Genomic DNA, 15,763 nt, shown 5'->3' with positions numbered 1-15,763 from the left:
TATATAAAATGTCTGAATCCTGATTTACTGTTTGTTGTAAAAATGAAAATATTGGAATAAAGCAACAACGGCAGATTTATATGAGACTTATGATCTTTGTGTTCTTTGCATGCGGATAGCATTGCAAAAATATCTACAATACAGAAATAGGAACGTTAAACGAGCACCGGAAATAGTAAAAAAACCCACCCCAAATAATTCATAAAGCACATAGAAGATGGGACCTGTGGCAAGAGACAACGTCCTGCCAACATGGATGAGGCTCAGACTATAGAAAAACTTGTGAATGATCCTAGAAAACTACGAACAACGGCTCCTCAGTGGAGCTAAGAAAAATATTCATGCTTATGATTTACAAGAACAAAAAATATCTTAATGTAGGAACCGTTTAGTACTAGTTGTAACTTCATATCTTCACAACTGCATACAAGTACTGTAAGAAGTAACACTCACAGTTGTAACAAGCTATTGATTAACTAGTATTTATGAAGTATCTTCAAATGTGTATTGAAGGAGTACGTAACTGTCGACCCCTTCTCACTGCCAGCCGTACTCACGACTCATGATCCTTTTTAAACCGTGCAAATCAACTGCCGCCCGTGCACGGCCTTCAGTCACATTTAGCATGTCCTTGTGATTGTTCATTTTAAATACAAGACATAAATTTAACATGACAGTATTTTGCAAATGTGGCTGAGCTCACAGCAGCACAGAGTCGGAGGAACCTGGAGAACGCAACGGACTGGTGCACGTGAAAACGTTTCTGCGATCGCAGGCGCCCCTGAACCTGAATGTCGGTCATGGACACGCAGCCCAGCTGTTGTCATTAGTCTGTATAGTCAGGGTGACTTTGTGTTTTTTCTTACTGCTGTGATACAGTTTTGTTGTTGGCTAAATTGTTCTTGGGCAAAGGAAAGATTTAGATTGTAATGGTGGTCAGGTGATGGGATAAGTGCAGTCCATTTACAATACCAGTAAACACTTTCCATGGCTCCCATTTTATAATGTGTATATAGACATCATATAGAAGAGCAGGAAATGTTCCTGACAATGGTTAACAAAACATTCATGAACATTTTAGATTGTGACTGCCTGTGAAAACACCGGACCTCTATTGCATTTCTTAATATCATCAAATTTAAATCGTTCAATCAGACAAACAAGACTTGGATTTGAGACATTGTCTATGAAAAATCAGACAGGTCATCTTCGCCTGTCGGAGCCACGCGGTGCGCCGATGCTGTTCAGCCATTGGCTTTAACTGGCATCCTGAGTGATTTCTGGGTGTGTCGAAGCCAAACGGGATCAACCGCTTTAGCTGCCAGGAGTCAGGAGCGCTGGCTTCCGGCTCAGCTTGAGAATCAAGCAGACATGGGCTCATAGGTGTGGAAGTGAATTCCTTTGGAGCAGGTGATCTTCATTACTGCGCCGTTCAGATTGCTGTCCAGGATTAACATCATCATGCCCTCCGCTATCAGCGACGGCCTGGAAGCAAGCGCAGACAGGACAAACGGCACAATATGAGACAATGTCCATTGTATAGTTCTGTGGATTCTGTGTGGGAATATGCATCATCCAGTTTAAAAAATAAACATACAATTCTTTATAGAAAATGGGAAGGTTTTCGCTTCCCATTCAAATCCACAATGCAAAGTTTTCAAAACAATCTCTGTGCACAAAATGTCTGGACATGCTGGTAGACATGTTGGATTCTACCTCTAGATGCAAGATAGGCTGGAGCCATAACACAAAGTTTATGACTAGAAAAGCAATCAGAGAGCACAAACATCTGCCAAACAGTCATATATTTAAAAATTCCTGGATCCACATGGTGATCCGGATCATCATCAAAAGGTTCTAAATTGTTCTTGTTATCTTTCTACACCAAGCTCGGAAAGTAAAAGTGAATCAGAGTTGATGTGTATTTTTTAGCTGCTTTCTGAATCTGTAAATGGAGTTTTCAATGTTAAATTTTTTATATTTTTTCCTGACCTCATTCTGGATCAGATCCAGGAAATATTTTGCATGCATGCATGTCAGACCCTTTTATGACTGTGATTTTTAGTGAGTGAATTGAATGCATATTTTACAGGATATGATTTTTTTGAAAAAGCCTCAATTATAAGTAAATTGGAAAATCTTGATTTATATGTAATCTAATTTATTTCCACGTTCATATTTTACTGTCTCTATTGCTTTGCTGTTTTGAACTTATGTACCTCTTGTAAAGAGACTTTGAGTGTTTAGAAAAGCGCTATATAAATAAAATGTATTATTATTATTGTGTTTGAGTTCACTTACTGTAAAACGCCAAACTTCCGCATGCTGTCTTTAAACTCATCCTTGAACTTGACCAACTTGCCCATGTTGTTTTCATCTTCCACCGAATGCAGCAAAGGGGTGTCGACGAAGCCCGGGCACAGGACGTTGATACGAACGCCGTAGTTGCCCTGAGAGGAAGCGTCCTGCGAAGAACACTAACAATGAGCTGTTGAGTTTTGCTTTGCTTGGAGGAAATCCTATTCTGCAAAACTGAAAGATTACCAGCCACAGTGTTGTAGTTGTTGTTTTTTGTTTCACGGAGAGTGCGTGCTTGTGTGCCTTACCGCCATAGCTCGGGTGAAGCCCATTACTCCATGTTTAGTAGCAGTATAGACAGGCTGATGAGGAGAATGCAGGAAGGCTGAATTGCACAAGACAGGAGACAAAAGAAGAGACATGTTACAAGCAGCAACGCTGTGCAATTATCAGTAACCCCCTCACCATGCGGGCTGCCGCCCCCTTTCACACAGCACTTTCAAGGCAGGGCTTTAATTAAGTTCTCCCTGATGTTCTGTGTGAACACAGTTTCAACCCTGCGACAGCTGCAGAGGTAATGAAAGCACTGAAAGGCACATCTGTGGGAAGTGGGGAAGGAAGTCGGGGAAGCAAAAACAAGGCTGCAAATATCGATCAACTTATTAGAGGCGCGGCCCGAAGCAGAGGATTTAGAAAGCAGCAAGTCGCAGTTAGCAGCTAATTCCAAGAAGAGGAAAACCAAATGCAAATTGTACAACGTCGACGTTTTGGGAGGTGCTGGTTATCAGAACAGGGAACAACGCACTGTAATGCGAAGCCGTTCTTTACAAAGCACTTCTTTAATACATTTGTAAGAGCAGAACAATGTTTTTTTTCTTTTTCTTATACATTCCTATACATTCAAATGACTGTCTCCCCTACTTGGTTAAAACACTCGGCGTGTCATGTTGCCATGTTCTTGACCTTGAGTCGTCCTCTTCCTTGGGCCCATTAAGGCAGCTCCGCAGCAGATGAGCCGTTGTTGTGCACACAGGGCTCATCGGCTGCTTTCGGTTATCATTGCTGCACGAGCCTCGTGTGCACAGCAGATGTCTCAAAGCCACGAACCCACTCGCTGGCAAAAAAACAGTCATTTCAGAGTCAGTTTCCTTTTAGACAAACATGTAGCCGAATGTTGCTCCAGCTAATGGCTCACTCTGTTTCAACAATGTATGAGTGACCACATTTTACATTTCTATATTGCTTAGATTGGCAGGGATGTTGATGATGATGACGAATATATTTATTAGATAGAATGTTAGAGTACAAGTACAGTCACACAGTAGCATGTATTACAGTACGAATAAAGTCAAACATCCTGTCTAAGAGGAGCATTTCAAAAAAGCCCTTGCGGTCTTGTTTCCGTTGAAAGTCCTTAGTACATAAATCATCGACATTTAACAATACAATTTTCGCAATAATTTTAAGTCCTATGCCCACGAGAAAGCAGTGATGAGTCAAGCAATTCTACGTCATCAAACCGAGGCAGTAGAGGAGGCTGTCATAAAGTTCTCAGCAAATATAAAGCAGCTACAAGGATGGAAAGAATGCAAATGCATCACAGGGAGCGTGTCGTGCTATCGCTTTCACTTCACCACATTCATTCATTCACACGGAAACATTTTAAACCAAACGTAAAGAAAAGGAAAATTGACAGAAAACATAGAAAGATCCAGAGGGGGGATTATACAATTATGATTTACAGAGTGTCTGATATTAAAATACGATGACATATATAGTAAGTTTTTCTCAGTTGATTTGGCTCATTTCTTGAAGCTGATATTACGTTTTCAAAACAACATGGACAAATCTCCAAACCACTTGTTAATTATTCACAAGATAATTTATTTAATTTCTCCTTCATTTTATAAAAAAAAAAAATCAATCAACAAAATATTGTAAAACCATTAACACCATTCAAGAATCTCATTGGAACAAACTGAAAGTGCAGCGCTGCTATTTCAGTTTGCTATATCACATCCCAAGTCAATGCACAGAAGCTCCTCGTCTTCTTGGACCGCCTTTATCTTGATTCGATCCCTGAAAATGAGATCTCAAAGGGCCTCGTCTGCACAATTAGGTTAGTGTTTGGGACAACGTGAATTTCCATAAAGGCCTGCTTCACTCCTCATCCAAGGATGGTCATGGCTTTCCTACCATATGTACTCTCCTTTCCTCAATCCCATTGAGGAGTTTTTCTATCCACTTGGAGGTGGAGAGCGTACGAGCATCCGGCTCTATGCGCGCTGACGTTTCTGCTTCAAGAAATGATCAAAGTAATTGAGAAAAACTTAAACTTAAAAGACTTAAAGGAAATGTTGAACGTTAAGCAACTACAATGTTAACTTGGAGCTGATATTTAGAGCTCAAATACATTGCTGTCAAAATGGAAGTTAAAAAGTTAGGAAAAGTACCCACCCACCCACACACACACACACACACACACACACACTCACATTATTGAGCAAGCACCATATGTTTGCTATTACTGGAGGCTGTACAGTTTTAGATTTACAAATGGATGAAAAGCAATTTCTGAGAATAAAAAAAAGCACACACATTCACAACATAAAATAGTAAAATAATCTGTTTTTATTTATTTATTAACGTTCATACAATCCTCAGAAAGACAGACCGGAATAATGCTGCATTTCTGAAAAGGTTACCTTCAAAGCCTGACGTCCTTTGGTGACGTCAGACTCAAAGGAATTGTTTTCACACCGTGGGAAACGTGGACTGACTGTTCCAGATAAGCAAGTGAAATGTGAAACCATAGCTCTATCCGAAGTATTGTTGTTGTCATCGACAGGATATTACTCCTCTGGGGGTGGAAGGAACAGCCAATCAGCACGCTGAAAACCGATCAAATACATCCTCGTAGAAATGGCTGACGTGAAGTGGCGGTCGAGGGATTTTCCAAATCTACATATGACACATAAAATGTGTAACGTGCGCACGACACATACAATTAAGTGTGTGTCCTTCGCCAAATGGCATCAGATGGCCCAACCCAAGGAAATGAAAAGCAATTTCTGGATCGGGCTTTGCTGCAAAATTTAATCAATCTTCTTTCAAATCTGCTGTGTAGTTTTTGTATAATCCTGCCCCCCCCCCCCCCAAAAAAAAGAAACACAATCCCAAAAACAAAACAACAAATTAAGCACAGGGAAATAAACAACTTGTTTACAGAACTCATGGTTTCTTTGTAAGTTGCACAATGCTGTAGTTTGATGCAACCTTAAAGCAAGCAGGCTCAATTTCAGAAGGAAAGTACATGGAAAGTATTTCCCCATGAGGACAGTGTGCGTGTGTGTGTAGGTTTGTGTGTGTGTGTGTGTGTGTGTGTGTGTCATGCAAATCAAAAATCAACTAATACATAAACTATTGGACTGAGATCATTCCGCACTTTTGTGTCTAAAATAAAGTTTTGTCTTCATCTTTATTTTGCTCTCTAGATACCCCACATCCGTACCTCTCTTGTTCTTACACACACACACACACACACACACACACACACACAAATGGTGCTGCTTTCAAAGACTGGGCATTTGAGAGATTCTGAGAAATGAACTGGTCGTGACATTTTGACATAAATAAATATGTCTTTCATAAAGGAGAATGTTTGGTGAATACTAAATTCATGTGCTTTTAATTTTTTTTAATTAATGGGTCTTCAAACAGTCTGCAGCACATGGGTTTATGGACTGTGAGAGGCTTTCATCAAGACCATTTCATCTAGCAGGAAAAGAGGTAATTGAAAGCATACTTCACAGCCACATCTGGAATCACTCCGTGGAGCAGCTCGGGTGACTCTCGGCTCAAGTTCTCAACATGCATAACATATGACATTATCAAGGATAAAAAAAAGTTGACAGTGAAATCTGAGCCTTTCAAGTTGACTGGACAGAAGAGCAAACACCGATTCTTCTTGCAACAAGTTCTAAGAAGCCAATGCCTCCATTTTATATGGATCTTGTTGGGAACATGAAACTTTTCCCACTGAGCCAAACCTGGCTGACATTTCCTCAAAACTCACATGGCCTATAGGCATTAAATTAGTATGGTGGAATCAAGTCACAAATTCCACAGTGCAGACGGATGATAGACTGACGTCTTCTTTTTTAATGCCATCCGATCTACCATCCTACCTTTGCGACTGACGTAATGGGCACCCCTGTTGTAGTATTACAGCTGAGATTGAATAAAGATATTTCTATAAAGCCAATTTTTTATAGTACAAAATTAGTTCATTCAAATTATCTATCTATCTATCGATTGATCGCTCGTACCTGCCATGGAGGATACATTGATGATGATGCCTCCTTCCTTGCCGTACTCTTTACTCATGTGCTCCAATGCCAGGTAGGTCCCTTTAATTACCGAAGTCTGCAAAAATAAAGACCGACATCGTCAGTTTTAGCCTTCACACAGGCTTGTATGCTTTTCATGAACCTCATCTGTGTGTCATGAATAAAAGCAACAGTTGCTGAGAGACGCATATTTTGCCGGGCTGATGAGGATGTTGTTTAATGATCGCTAAATGTTGCACCAACAAAAAACACGGGATGAGATGAGTAACACGTTCTTTGAAATATACATCCAACATACCAACCGACCGAATCATTAAATCTTTCATTTCAGATACTGCCATTCCTGCAATCGTATCATTCATTTGTTTTCCACATCATCTCCACACCGGCAGTGCATTCCCGGTATATATTGTTGATTTCCGTTTTGCCTAAGCTGGCTGCTCTTCCAGGCCATCCGGACATCACGCACCGGCGACATAAACAACAGCTTGGAGTTGTACTTTAAACATGATATTTTTAAGCATAACCTTTGCTGTATGCCATGCAGTGACAGCGCTATCCAAACCACTGGATTACACAATGTAGCATTCCTAGTACTGGTATGAATACAGTGAGACGTAGGAGGCTCGAAACTGTTGGTCTGACAGCGCCATTAAAAGCTGATAAAGGTATACATGCCCCTTATTGTATCATTTTAATTCCCCTAAAAATAAATATTTGGTTAATTGCTTATAGAGTCACGCTGTTATTTGTGTACGCTGGGAAGCTGGGCATGCTTTTCCACAGCGGGAGGTTGAGCTGCATGCTGGGATTTTGCTTAGCAGGATGCAGGCTTTGTATGATTGTCATCAAGTTTGAGGGGATGGCTTCAGTCCAGCCTCAGTCGGAAGGGGCTGCAGAGGGGGTGTTGCTCAGGTCTTTTAGGGACAATGAAACTTGAATTCTGGCAAAGATTTTATGTTTTATATATTAATATGGAATAAAATTTGTAGCTTATTTATGCTGGTTGGCAAATGCTGTGGTACTTTATTCAGAAGACCCATTTGTAATAACGGGTGACCTTATAAAGTGCCTTGAGATAACTTTCTAGCACTATATAAATATAAATGAATTGAATTGACCTGACAAAGGCTGTAGTTTATGAATATATTAAATGCTCAGCTAAACAGCAACAAGAAGAAGAAAACACTGAATCAATACAACAAACGCAAGTAACTAAGAAGCACACTTCAGTATTTTGAAATTGTTCCCTCTGCCAAGAACAGCTTCCCTACCCCTTCCCACATGCTTGAAACAGGTTTATTCAAAACCTGTTTGCTAATTTTCGAGTGAACTTGCTAACAGTCAGATGGACAAACCAGCGCTGGCCCAAAACGTATCAGAGTTAATACGGTTGTACATGTTTTGTCAGAGGTTTTGATGGCTGTCCAGACCAGCGAGAGCTCCTCCTGTTACAGTAAGGTGGTTTGAGTAGATTCACTGAGGAGCAACAACAACAACAACAATAGTCTTCTACAAATTCATTACCTGTGATCATGTCTGGCTCAGAATCCAACTAAAATGTGAGTGTTCAACCATTACTGGAACTTTGTGTCATGTTGGCTCAAAGCGGGTTCAGAAATGATCTAAGCCTCGATTTCTGTAAAAATACGGACGCTAAAAATTATGAAAATTCACCCTGAGTTTGAGCGTCTTACCAGGTTGACTTGTATGGTCTTCTCCCAGTTCTTTTCATTGTTGATGCCAGCATTGTTTATAACGATGTCCAGACGACCAAACGTGTCCACTGTCCTCTGGAATGCATCTATTCCACAGAGAAAAAAATAGGATAATATTAGGATAATAGGATAGAAATATTCCATAGAATCCTGGATAATCACTTTGGAAAAAACAACAAGAAATACAGGAACAGCTTTGTTCCAGCTGCAGTTGTTCTCGTAAATAAATCATTCAGATTCAGAATACTTTATTAATCCCAAAGGGAAATTCCTGCACAAGCGCACTAATAGGAAGCACAGCAACATTGTATTTATGGTAGCTTCTGTCTTTTACTGCATTTTTTATGATGTTTTAATGGTCTTTTAATCGCTCATGTGCAACGTTCCCTCTAAGCTGTGCGTAATTGCGCGGTAATTGATGCGCGGTAATTGATGCGGTCTTCGCGCAGCGAAAATCTCCGCAGTGCACAAAAACAAAATCCAACCTGAAAAAAGAAAAATTCATCCTGTGCTACTTTTCAATGTGAGCCAGTGAGTGACCGGCTGCTGCAGCTAATGATGAGAATCACGTGCGTTTTGATCCCTCTCTACATCGCGGTTCTCCTTTCTTAAATACTTACAGAAGATGAATGACTGTTAGCATATTAGCCGATTTTCCAGACAATACTGCCACTGAAAACAACGAACGACCTGCCTAGCTTGTTTCCACCCTCATGTGAGCAATCAAGACGTTTTTGAAGGTCAGGTGAGAAACCCACAAAGGTAAGTACTCACCTGGACACCTGTGGTAACAAACGCCTTTAACGGACTTTGGACCTGCATGATATAGACACAACTGTACATACACAGGTGTGCATGCATGTAAAACCCATACAAAAAAAATCAAACCCACAAACTTGAATTTGCATTCAGACATAAAAAAAACAACTCACACCCTGCCCATATTGACGACTTCCACATAGTTAGGAGCAACACCAAACAGCATTCCACAGCCATCCGCCTGCAGGGATTTACTTTGTGAATGCCAGACAATGAAACCTTGTTCCTCTCGTATTTACCATTTGAAAAACATTTTCATTAGCACACACTTTATTTTCCACTTATTCTGGGTCTCATCCTGACATGCCCACACTTACACAAACATTAAAGAGCAACAGCTCCGCTGCAAAGAAGTAGTGCACGGCAGTAAAAAACAAAAACAAATACACACATGATGCAGTGAGCATTGCAGTGTGAAATAAAGGACAGCGTTACCGCAAAGCAAGTCCAGACAAGCTTTGCTTTAGCTGGACAATGAATGTGACCTGAAGATAGGATACAGTCAACTGCCTGCAGCTTGTTTTCACAAATGTCACAGGTATCTTGTTGCAGTCTGTTCGGCTAAGTAGCTGCATTCTTCTGGAAAGGTATTGTTCAAGTCAGCTATGGCCACCTTAATCACAAACCTTAGAGGTGGATCACAATTATTGGTATTACTGTCAATAAAATAATACAGTAATAAAGGTTCTAACTCAATCAGTTGAACAGAGATCAATAACAACAAATTGTCCCTTAACTAAAGTGCTCATCTTTGATCCTTACCTCTCAGCGCATCTCCATCGGACACGTCACATGAAATAAAGGTGCTGCTGCCTTCTCCAAACTCGGCATCCAGCTGTACTTTGCATTCTTCACCACAGGTCTTGTTCAGGTCAACCACAGCCACCTGAACCAGAGAAAAGCGTCTTTGAGAGAAAAGCGCTATATAAATAAAAGGCATTATTATTATAGAAATCTGTTCGCGACTTTGACATTCACACACACATGCAGACTGCAAACCTTTGCACTCAGTCATTAGCAGACTTGTCAGGAAATTGAATCAAAATGCAGAAAAGTATTTTCATGCTGCAAAGTGAGTCACTTCACAAGTTACCAATTATGTCAAATATCCCAAAAAGACGTTTATTTGACTTTTTCCCATGTATGTTACCTTCATGGTGTATTGAAAAAAATAAACAATAAAAACACAAAGAACACACGGTGTATTTCTACTGAACATTACCGATTCATTCCATTGAAAAATGGGGAAAACAGCAACATGGTGACATTAAAGTAAACGTAGAGTCAGTGCTGTCAGTCCACTGGCAGGCTCTAAGTCAAAGCAGATTGTGTTTGATGAGCGGAGAAGGCACTCAACAAAATAGCTGCTTAACAAAGGAGTAAAGTCAGAAACATTTCAGTTTATTTCTAATACGAAGCTGCAGAATGGAGGCAATTAGAGCAGCACTGACCTTGGCTGAGCTTTGAAGGAGTGACTGGACAACGGCTCTCCCAATGCCTTGAGCCCCCCCAGTCACCAGAGCCACCTTTTCAGTCAGAGACATGATCCCAGCACGGCAGCCAAACCTGTTGCAGCTATTATTCTCTTTCGTTCCGTCTGTCACTACTCTTTCACTATTCGTTCTATCCTCTCCTGAGTATTTAGTAACCCATCTGCTCTAGCTGCACACTTTCTCACCCTATGTTTGTTTGCACTCTTCTATTTAGCTGTTTTCCCTCCCTCTCCCCCCCCAGCTTATCAGTCTATACCAACACTGCATCTGTGTCAGGGAGGGGGAGAGAGAGAGAGAGAGAGAGAGAGAGAGAGAGAGAGAGAGAGAGAGACTCAAAGTCTAAATAAACTCCGTAGGTTCATAATTACAGGTTTTATCCAGCTTGTTGTACCTTCCCTCCTGTCTCCCCCTACTTACTGAACACCTCCCTCTCTGCCTTTTTCTGTGCTCTTCCTCCCCTCCTTCTCCTGTTTCATATTCACACATCTGTATTTCTTGCAGACAATAAAACAGTTGTCAAAGCTTTTCCAAGTTGCCGATCTCACTATGTTCTTCTTAGCTTATCAAATGTCTACTACGAGATTGCTGTTACATAACATGCAAGTGCTATTCAGTGAAATATTACACAAGGGTTCAGGTCTGTGCACGTTGGTGTGCACACTGTGTTGAAATGAACGGAAACAAACAGCTGCTGACGACAATGAATCACAATTTATACTTTACAGAATAACAGAGTGAGTCTCAGGAATATCCCCACACTTTCAGTTTATACATGTTCACGATAAATATTCTACGTACACAGAAGTTGATTATGGAGTTCCACAGGGTTTGGTGCTTGGACCTATTTTATTCACGCTGTACATGCTCCCACTCATGGATCGTTCTCGGAAATGTGTGAATGAATCAATTTTTAGTGTGTTATTTCATATGATTGAACACTTTGGTTAACAAAATCCCATACATAAACATTTTAACTCTGAATTTTATTACATACAAATTTGCTATAATTTACATGCCAACTCTGAACCCTTCACATGAAAACTTCACTCAGCAAACAAGTGGAGAAAATGATATTATACAAAGATGATCATAGTTTAAGTAAGAGACTAGCAATTGAATAAAGATTAAATATTATTTCACAGGCTAATGTTGGGTTTACAGCATGCAAGTTTTTCCATCTTTTTTTCATTTTGTTTACCCGCAATGATTTCAGATCTACAACAGAGGTCACTGTTGAGTGGTCAATACAGTGTCGACACAGTTTGTGTAATGTGTCAATACGCTCCTTGAGGTATCATTAACCCATCACTAGCCCGAGCCAGCTCATCTGGGTCCTCTCAACGCGGCGGAGCAGTGGCTATACTCCGAGCTCCTCCTGGATGACAGCGCTTAATCCTTGATCCGTCAGAAACGGGGAACATTTGTAGATACAGAACAATTTAAGCTCCTTCCCAACATCCAAACGATTGTTTTGCTCATTTAAATCTCTTTTATGTATATAGACAGACTAAATACCATTGTCCACTGGTACTTAATCGAGGTGACCAGGATAAGCTTTCAATGATGACCTGCTTGACATCTTTATTGTGGCACTAAGGAAGAGACCATTAAGTATCTGAGGTAGATTGAGAAACAAGAGACTTTCAACACTATAACGTGGGTATCGAGTTTATTGTAATTCAATACACTTGGAATAGAACAATGTAATAACTGCATACATGTCTTATAATCATAAAAAGACTATGTGCTTTCTCATCTCATCAAACATACTATGTGAGGGTTTTCCTTTTTTTCCACCTTTACCCCTAACGTGTTTGACCTGGCATGATCGTGCTACAATGTTTTGTCATGTAATACGTCAATACCAATTCGTTCTCTTGTATTTTGAGGCGCTTGTGAAGTCAGAGAACAGATCAAGAATGTGCATAATGTGACATGTTTTTTGTTTTAAATGTGGATGAAAAAAGGTTTTGATGAAATGCAACCTCTGGCAATTGAAATTGGACCGAGAATAGAGTGTAGCTCAGCTACAAGGCGACTGTAGTCGGCTTCACCCAGGGCGTTGATAAGAGATATCTTCACACTGTTAGTGAACTACGACTTGTGACATGTAAAATATTCCCCACAAATCCCCACATTTACCACACATAAACCAGAAAACAAGTTATTCACAGAAAGCAGATGGCACATATGAAACATTATTCAACATTTTAAAAGTCAAGTAGACATGTTTACATGTTTTAATTGGTAGGTTGACACACTGTTGGGAAAACTGCATCACTGGTAGTAGTCTATACATTTTTGGTTTGACAGTGAAAACCTGGCGTATTGGTCCCATTACATAACATCATCATCAGAATTTCATTGATTAGTGAAAACAGCAAATACCTCTTTCCAACAGCAAAAAACCAAAACAAAATATATAAAATAAATAAATAAATCCAAAAGAAGAAACAATACAATATTCAGATTTTAAAATATTTTAAATCCTTATATATTTTTTGTACAAAATTAATATGTACATATTGTACATCATAGATTTTCACAGTGTGTGTGTGATAGATATAAACACTACAGTAAACTCATACAGATTCACTTTCACCAGAAACTCAATTCTGGAAACAACAGCACCACGGTCACAGTTTTGCTTGTGAGTTTGTGAAGAGGGCTGATATCGACTGCTGTAGAGATGGGCGTGCACTGTATTCTTTTGTGTTGTTTATTCATGCTGTGTAAGTAAATCATCTACAGTCTCGAGCCAAGGCTCAATATTTATGTGCTTACAGTTTACAGTTCAATCATCAAGCCACAACCTGATTGAAGTGGCTGGAAAGAACTGGGCAGAAGGGTTTTTACAGAGGTAAAATGTCACACTTCATTGTACATTTAAGCAGCTACTATGATTACTGAACCCCCCTATTTTCTCTCTCTGTCCACATTTGTCTTCCTTGCTGTCCACTTGCTAACATTAATTTTATTTATAGCTATGCTGTTGTCAATCCATGTGCATGTACAGCTGCCCCTAAACACTATACATGTGTTTAATTGTATTGCCATTAATTTGCAAGTGTCTCAACAAAGACATGTCTTATACATAAAATCTTGATAACCATATTATCTCGCAGAGTATCGGGTGTCAACTTGTGACTCCGCGTCACTGGGATTATTCCAAATACTGCACAACAACTACCGGTAATGACTGATGGCATTCAGGATGACCTTGCACAACATGTAAGTGTAAGCACGCATGTGGAAAACCACAACACACCCAAACAGCTATAAGGTTTTTCATCATAAACTGGTTGAACAAAACCAACAGGAAATTGAGAAACGAGAGTCTGAACATGTCCACATGGACCTGAGCTCCAATGAGGCAACACCTATGCGAGTTAACCATGAGGTGGAAAAACGTAACGGGTCTCAGTGTGAGCTTCTCTCCACTGGAGGTGTATTATCAAGTAATTATTTAGTTTTAGTATATTAACGGTAAATCATGTTGACCTTAAATAACAGCCAACCATTCTACATACGGGTACAGATTTTGAATGTTTTTCTTTACACAAGAATCACTGATTTGCAATTGATACATTTTTGTTGCATTGCTGTTATGTGGAAAGTAACTTAAGACCAGGTTTAGGTAAAAAAAACAAAAAAACATTTATCCATATAGAAAATCTACCTGATAGACAAACAAAACAAAAGTCCCACGGAATCATTAAGTGCAGGTGGTGTGGAAATTTCATAAACAGTAAGGAAATGGTAAATTTTGAATTGTAATCTCCATCACTTTTTGTGGCATAAAATAAATAAATGTGCTCTTGTGTTCTCATACGTAACATTTCTCTGATTAGTCTTCATTGTCTCTCTGGTATGTATTATAATGTTCTAAAAGAGTGCAGCTACTCCAGGATGGAACATCCATACACGCAGTGGCCAGAAGGTTTTGCCGTGACTCCCAACACAGTGTCAAGAGCATGAAGTAGACACAAGGTGACGGGGGGCCAGTTCACCAGGAGAGGTAGGGTTGGGCTGTTGGAGGGCAACAACCCAGCACAACACCATCATTTGCACATTTGCCACTGGTGCCTGTTCTCTTCGTTGATGAGAACAGGTTCACCGTGACCACATGTGACAGATGCGACAAATCGGGCGATGTCATCGAGAACGTTACACCGCCTAAAACATCCTCCAGTACATCAGGTTTGGACCTTGGGTCAGCGATGATCTGGGGAGGCATGCCCTTCGAGGGCTGCACAGACCGCCACGTGAAAATGGGGGGCTGTGCAGCTGGGAAATTCACACAAGTTGGCCCGGCATGTGAGTTTTCCCACTTTTGGATATGCTTTGAATCCAGTCCTCACTGAGATAATGATATTGCATTCCTTCGATTGCTTTTATAATACTTTGTTCTCAGTGGATTATACTATGGAATTAGTAACTGGAATATTTCCTTCATTGAGATCTGGAATGTGTGATTTCAGTGTTCCCCTTATTTCTTTCAGCAGTGTACATACAGTATACACTGCAGGTCCTCACTTGATAGCGCCATGTTCCAGAGACACCATCGTTAAACGAAACCCCCCGTTGGCTACTATGGTCAAGTTTATCGATAATTTGATGCTTCATCTCCATCGTCATCATGCGTTTTCTTCTTCTCAGTCCCATCCTTACCACTCACTTTTTTTTTTTTTGCCCATAACTTAAGAATATTCACAGATACAGCCAAAATCAAGAAACGGGTGAAGCGCGCTTGGGTCACTTGCAGTGCATATGAAATGATAAAATTCAAACGACACCCAACCCTTGTTGAGAGGAAGTTTGGAAGTTGCTAAACATGCATAGCGGAACTTATATGCTTAGTAGAGTAACACGCGCTCCACCTACCTTTGGAGAGGTTGGCTCATTGCCTACCTCTTTGTGTGCTTCCTGCATTGATTGTGTGACACTGACACGGCTTCAGGTCAGCCTGAATGGTTCTCATTGTCAGGGTTAAGGGACAAGAAAATAAAGGGCGTTAAATCGAGTGTCCTCGTGCATCAGCGTGGTACATACCGTGTCTGAATAATCTACCACCTTCCCTCTTATT

At 40.3% G+C, this 15,763-nt stretch overlaps 1 protein-coding gene across 1 annotated transcript; it reads right to left on the bottom strand.

The window, feature by feature from the left end:
* Positions 1-75: 75 nt before the first annotated feature.
* On the bottom strand, positions 76-11,133 carry hpgd (15-hydroxyprostaglandin dehydrogenase). Its single transcript, XM_068750636.1, has 7 exons — positions 10,636-11,133; positions 9,947-10,070; positions 8,345-8,451; positions 6,627-6,723; positions 2,607-2,683; positions 2,302-2,465; positions 76-1,485 (listed from the first exon to the last, which is right to left on the bottom strand). Exons 1-7 carry the CDS (start codon positions 10,726-10,728, stop codon positions 1,362-1,364), a joined length of 786 nt encoding a protein of 261 aa, XP_068606737.1. The 5' UTR covers positions 10,729-11,133; the 3' UTR covers positions 76-1,361.
* Positions 11,134-15,763: the final 4,630 nt, after the last annotated feature.

The sequence above is a fragment of the Brachionichthys hirsutus genome, chromosome 17, assembly GCF_040956055.1.
Source record: "Brachionichthys hirsutus isolate HB-005 chromosome 17, CSIRO-AGI_Bhir_v1, whole genome shotgun sequence".
In the NCBI taxonomy this organism is placed as follows: Eukaryota; Metazoa; Chordata; class Actinopteri; order Lophiiformes; family Brachionichthyidae; genus Brachionichthys; species Brachionichthys hirsutus.
The sequence above is the reverse complement of the archived record's forward strand: the minus strand, read 5'-3'. Positions and strand labels throughout refer to the sequence as shown.

Bases quoted from the DNA above. Each gene is read 5' to 3' on its own strand.
- hpgd (XM_068750636.1), bottom strand. From the start codon at position 10,728: ATGTCTCTGACTGAAAAGGTGGCTCTGGTGACTGGGGGGGCTCAAGGC. The intron at 8,452-9,946 runs GTAAGGATCAAA...TCTGTGGAATAG, and splicing joins CGATGGAGATGCGCTGAGAG to ATGCATTCCAGAGGACAGTG. The intron at 1,486-2,301 runs GTAAGTGAACTC...GCTTGCTTCCAG, and splicing joins CGGAAGTTTGGCGTTTTACA to GCCGTCGCTGATAGCGGAGG.